The sequence below is a fragment of the Oncorhynchus nerka genome, linkage group LG20, assembly GCF_034236695.1.
Source record: "Oncorhynchus nerka isolate Pitt River linkage group LG20, Oner_Uvic_2.0, whole genome shotgun sequence".
NCBI classification, from domain to species: domain Eukaryota; kingdom Metazoa; phylum Chordata; class Actinopteri; order Salmoniformes; family Salmonidae; genus Oncorhynchus; species Oncorhynchus nerka.
In genome coordinates this window covers 36,133,334-36,138,530 of record NC_088415.1, presented here as the reverse complement: position 1 = coordinate 36,138,530, position 5,197 = coordinate 36,133,334, and the positions used below count along the sequence as shown (strand labels likewise).

At 43.5% G+C, this 5,197-nt stretch overlaps 1 protein-coding gene across 1 annotated transcript; it reads right to left on the bottom strand.

The window, feature by feature from the left end:
* Positions 1-438: 438 nt before the first annotated feature.
* Positions 439-4,803, bottom strand: LOC115102393 (proteasomal ubiquitin receptor ADRM1-like). Its single transcript, XM_029622305.2, has 10 exons — positions 4,698-4,803; positions 4,223-4,437; positions 3,992-4,108; positions 3,683-3,806; positions 3,406-3,492; positions 3,145-3,226; positions 2,732-2,976; positions 2,368-2,525; positions 2,046-2,148; positions 439-1,812 (listed from the first exon to the last, which is right to left on the bottom strand). The coding sequence occupies exons 1-10, from the start codon at positions 4,771-4,773 to the stop codon at positions 1,715-1,717; spliced, it is 1,305 nt and encodes a 434-aa protein (XP_029478165.1). The 5' UTR covers positions 4,774-4,803; the 3' UTR covers positions 439-1,714.
* Positions 4,804-5,197: the final 394 nt, after the last annotated feature.

The following is a 5,197-nucleotide window of genomic DNA, read 5'->3' as shown; positions in this document are numbered from 1 at the left end:
GGCCTTTTATTGTCCCCAGCACAAAGTGCCCCTGTGTAATGATCATGCTCTTTAGTCAGCTTCTTGACATGCCGAACCTGTCAGGTGGATGGATTATCTTGGTAAAGTGGAAATGCTCACTAACAGGGATGTAAACAAATTTGTGCACTAACGTTGAGAGGAATAAGCTTTTTGTGCATATGGAAAATTACTGGGATCTTTTATTTCATCTCATGAAACATAGGCCCAATTTACATGTGTGTGCGCACTCGCTAGCTTGTTGATATGACTATTTCTTCACTTGCTGTGAAAATTACACATCAATCATTGGTCTTAAAGTCTCAATATGATTGTTTGTGTTATTGAGGGAGGGAGTTGTGGGCTGGCCAGAGTGCCACTTTATACTATACTGTAGAAGCATCAGTCATTCCATTGTAATCATTTGTTTAGAACTTGTAATTTTGTACAAGCTTTGATGTTTTTGTATTTACCTTCTTGGGTTGGCACTGTAGCTGCTTTTAACTTAATTTTGTACACTTTAAATCCACACTCACTGTGCAAACCACTGCCTATTTGCTGGCTGGAAACGTGTTGGCAGTGGCGATCTAGACCACAAATGACTTTTCTTCTGTGACTGTTGTTAAATCCAACTTCCTATCATTACTTGGTTGCTGTTCTGTCAACATCCAGTGATAGGATTTGCAATAAGTATTCTTACCCTATTGTTCAATGTGATGGATCATCCAGCAGCCAGTTGTCATATTTTTAAGTTCTCAGGAAATATCTTTGAAATAAATGGGATTTATCAAACAAAAGGAGATCTCTGGAATGAGTGCAGGTAGAAAGCAGTTATTTGTGTGTGAAATGTCCTAAAGTTACATTTATTTAGCTATTTTACAGTATTTCTCGTGTATTTATTTTCATCAGTGTTGGCTCACGCCACTCAACATACAGTAAGAAGTGCCTAAAACCACAGTTTAATAAGGATCTGTCCTATCCAGATGTTATTCCCTCTTTCACTTGTCTTGTTGCTGTTGAGTGTTCCACCGCATCTGTGAAAATCATGGAAAATTGCAGACTGCTTAGTGTATCTTAGTATCTGGACAGACCTACTGTTATGTGAATCTCATTGTGTGCGATCTTGGAGAAAACGTTTTGTACAGTAACATGGAGAATTGCTCATTTCGGCTGTGGTGTGAATTGGTCTCTGTTTTGCAAATGTATGCTTAAATTACCTCATGTCATTTGTTTAGAATGTGAAAATGTTGTGCTTTATGGATGGTGTCAATTTTGTAAAAGTAGTATTAAATTATCAAATGTTTTTTTTCTGACCATGTGACTGGAGTTTTTATTTTATTTGTCAGGAAGCTACAGGTTACAGATTGGCACATGCAGCTGTCACTGGTCTACCAGTCCTAACCAGCCGCAGTAATCTGGTTCGCAACATATCAGGGAAAACATTTCATGTTGTGTTGAATCAAGCTCTGAGGATGTACATAAATCATTTGTCATCATTGAACAGGAGAGGTTAGGAGCTCTATTCGATGTGTCGCTGAAGCATGAGAGATTGAATAGAGCCTTGGCTGTCTTACATGCCCTTTTCTTTTTTTAAACATCTCTATTCTGAGTACATGTACAGAGGTAAATGGTCCACAGCTTCAGTGCTCTGAACAACATCACCACAACCAGTAAATCATTTAAATAAAATTAAGTTAAACAGAACTAAAACAGGGTCCTAATCCAAACTCATATCTTCATCCTTTTTGTCTTTGGCGTCATCCTCATGGTCAGACTTGCTGTCTGTCTCCATGGCTTTAGCAAAAGCCTCAACGTCTGGAATAGAGGAAAGTTCAATTTCACTCATGATACAAAACAGCAGGAAATAACCTTAATGATGTTATGGAAATCCTTATTAAACATTGTTGACACTAATGTCAATGTTAAGTAGGAATGTCTGCACAGGCAGGAGACTGCATGCTTGTGTTCTCTTTAAACAATGGAACGTACAGACAAACAAGGCCCCTGTGTTTAAGTTCATGCATTGTACGCAGATACAGGACACTGACCTCCTTTGTTAGCTGCGTCCACAGCTTCTGTTGGCAGACCAAACTGGTTCATTAAAGGCCCCAACTGCCCCGACGCCAGGGCGCTGCTGAACAGACTCATGGCCTACAGAAAGAATAATCCCTGTTTTACATTGTACACACAGTAGTAGACCAAATGTGTCACTCAAGCGGTAGCTAAAAGAAAAGCAACCAAGATCACGTCTATCCATACTAATCGTGTACTGAGAGAACACTGCCACACAGTCTGACAACTGGTGCTCTAGCGTGCTCTACACAGAAAGAGAGCACTGCTCAACAACACTCTGAGCAGTGTGTTATATACCTGCTGAAACTGTGGAGAGGTGAGTGTGTTGTGGAGCTCGTCGGTGCTCTGAGGCAGGGACTCTCCTGTCGGCAGAAAGGGCAGCAGCCTCTCCTGGACCTCAGCATTGGCCAGAATAGGAGCCATGATCTCAGGGGTCACAACACTGGCCAGGTCCACTGTAGCGAGAACAAACAGTCAGTCATTCATATTTCATACAGCCAGACACATACAGAGGGCTAGATCATGGATCTACTGCTGTGAGGTTTTTTATTCAACTGTTAACAGCATGACTAAAGTTCCTTATTTCCCCTGTAAAATGATTCAAGAGACTCTTAATTGCTCTTTCTGTTCTAAGCCGTTGTGCGCTGAGCTAGTCCCTCACCTCCCTGCCCAGCCGCAGGTACGTTCATGGTTGCTAGGATACTCTGCAGGTCACTCAGCTGGATGGGCTGGGTGGGGCTGGCTGCCCCGGCTGCGATGGAGGGGGCAACTGGGATGGTGGGTGAGGCCATGGGTGACGCTGCACTGGTGGCAGACGGGGTGATGGGTGTGGTTGGCACCTGGGAGGAGCCCAGCCGGGTGGCAGCAGAGGTAGAGGTGGGGGTGACAGCAGGAGATTGAGATGGACTGAGAGGGACCAGAAAGAGAGCAACTACATTGTAATAAATGTAGAATAAGCCATCTGTAAAAGCTGGTTAATAAGTAGTAAATGTGTAGTCTGAGCTGGAGAGAAAGTGCATAAATGTACAAAATGATTGAATGTATTAGTGAAGTGACTCCGTAGGCTTGTAGTACCTTGAAGAGGAGTTGCCGGCTGCAGGGCCTCCACTACTGAGCAGGCTGGCCAGGCCTGGTCCAGCCAGGGCCCCAAGACCTCCTACAGACAGACAGGAGGACATATTCAAACGCGTTGCAATTAAGGACAACCCAATAAAGTCAGGTACTCCAGTCCAAAACACCTTCTTAGTCAATCCAGCTGTCAGCTGTTGTAAACACATTGCTACGTGGGGTAAAAATATTACTGTACAGAGTACTTTTCAGATTGCCAAGACTTACCAAGACCACCTAGTCCAGTTGGTCCAATGAGCTGCATGAGCTGGTTGTGACTCATGTTACCGAGCAGACTCTGCAGTCCACCCTCACCTAGGACAGGAGGAAGAATGCAAAATGTTCAGAACGGATCAACACATCATGCACAAAGGAGAGGCTGAGTGTATTCTGAGAATGCACTGCTAAAAACAATTGCCATCTTCCTGTGTCAACATGCCACAGTACCTTTGCTCTCTGTTTGTGAGTGTGTGCACTGTGCCGTGCACCCTTCCTTAATCCTTACCCCCCAGAGCAGACAGTTCATGCCCGCTGTTGCCTCCACTGCCAAGGGCCCCAGGCATGGGAGGGTTGTTCAGATACTCATTCACTTTACGACAGTACTCCTCATCCTTTTCAGTTTTGGGCTCCTACAACAGGGAAATAGAAATAAGTGTATTACATCAGGAACTTATTTTCTCATACAATCAGCTGCTGATAACATTACCTTCCTCTGCAGAGAAATATGCAAAGGAGGCAGAGTGATATGAAATAAACAAAAGAGGCAGGGGTGTGGATTACCTAACATTAGTATCTTTAAACGGTCATTACACACCTGCATCCAGAAGAACAGTCTCTTGGAGCCAGCCTTGAACTTCAGCACAAACACCCGACCAGTTGTGCACTGGTTCACTCTCTTGAACTCACAATCATCTGGGAAGATGATCAGGTCCTGAACAGGGACAACCATATTTATCACAAGGGTTAGTTAGCCATGACAACACAAAGGACAGAGAGAGAGAATATGGTGGTGCAGTTTCAGCACCAACAGAAAAGTGCCACTGACATCGTCCACGTTTCCAGAGGTCCGATCCTTCCAACAGAAATGAATGAGGGAGTCGTCGGTTTGCTGAACATAGACTTGTCCCTTGCGCTTGTCTGGAGTCACCGTGCTACCCTTCATGGTCATCTTCCCGGCCCGAAACTCAACCAGGAATTTGCTAGAGGAGCCGCGGGACCCCGACACCAGACTGGGAAACAGAGCTCCCGACATGATGAGATCTGGCGTTGTGCAAATAGGAGCGAGATTATGACAAACGGTGACAAACGTTGGCTTGCAGTTTACAGCTAGCTAACCGTTACGATAGCCTACCGTTACTCCGTTAGCTAACGTTACCCAGTGAGTCAGCTAACGACGTTACCGAATTTAGCTACCTATGTAAACGATGGAGCAACCGAACCTTAAAATGCATTATTATCCTGAATTCAAAACGTAGCTACTCTCTTAGCTAATAGAGGCAATAAATATAACACCAACTTACATTTTACTTTGAGATCGAAGATGCGAGATGGCCTTGGAATCAGATTGCACCAGTAGCTACTAGAGACTATTAGCATTCTGCCACCAGCACAAACCAGAACATCACGTTGTTGTGGTAATGAGGAAACCTTCAAAATAAATCTCTGCATTTCAAAACATTGCAATGAGGATAACTCAATCAAAAGGTATTGAATTCTAATCAATAGCCACTTGTAATTGTGCCAACAAGAAAAGCCAACGGGTAATTTATAAAAACGAATACAAAAAAATGTAAATTATTAAATAAGACCAATGAAATATTACATTGTTGACACTGGTATGTTCAGAATGTTGGGCTGTAGATAGAAAACTGTTCTACCTATCTCAGCTAAAGTGGGGTGGAAAACACTCAGTTGGGTCTCTAATAACCAAATATGGTTGGTTTTTGAGGGGGATGTGTCACACGGCCTGCTGCTGGCTTTTCACACAGCCCCCCAATGAATTCCACTGTAATAGACTGCA

Excerpts from the sequence above, each read along its gene's own strand:
- LOC115102393 (XM_029622305.2), bottom strand. The coding sequence starts at position 4,773 with ATGCTAATAGTCTCTAGTAGCTACTGGTGCAATCTGATTCCAAGGCCA. Across the intron at positions 3,807-3,991 it reads GACTGTTCTTCTGGATGCAG|GAGCCCAAAACTGAAAAGGA; the intron begins GTGTGTAATGAC and ends TCCCTGTTGTAG. Across the intron at positions 3,227-3,405 it reads AACTGGACTAGGTGGTCTTG|GAGGTCTTGGGGCCCTGGCT; the intron begins GTAAGTCTTGGC and ends GTCTGTCTGTAG.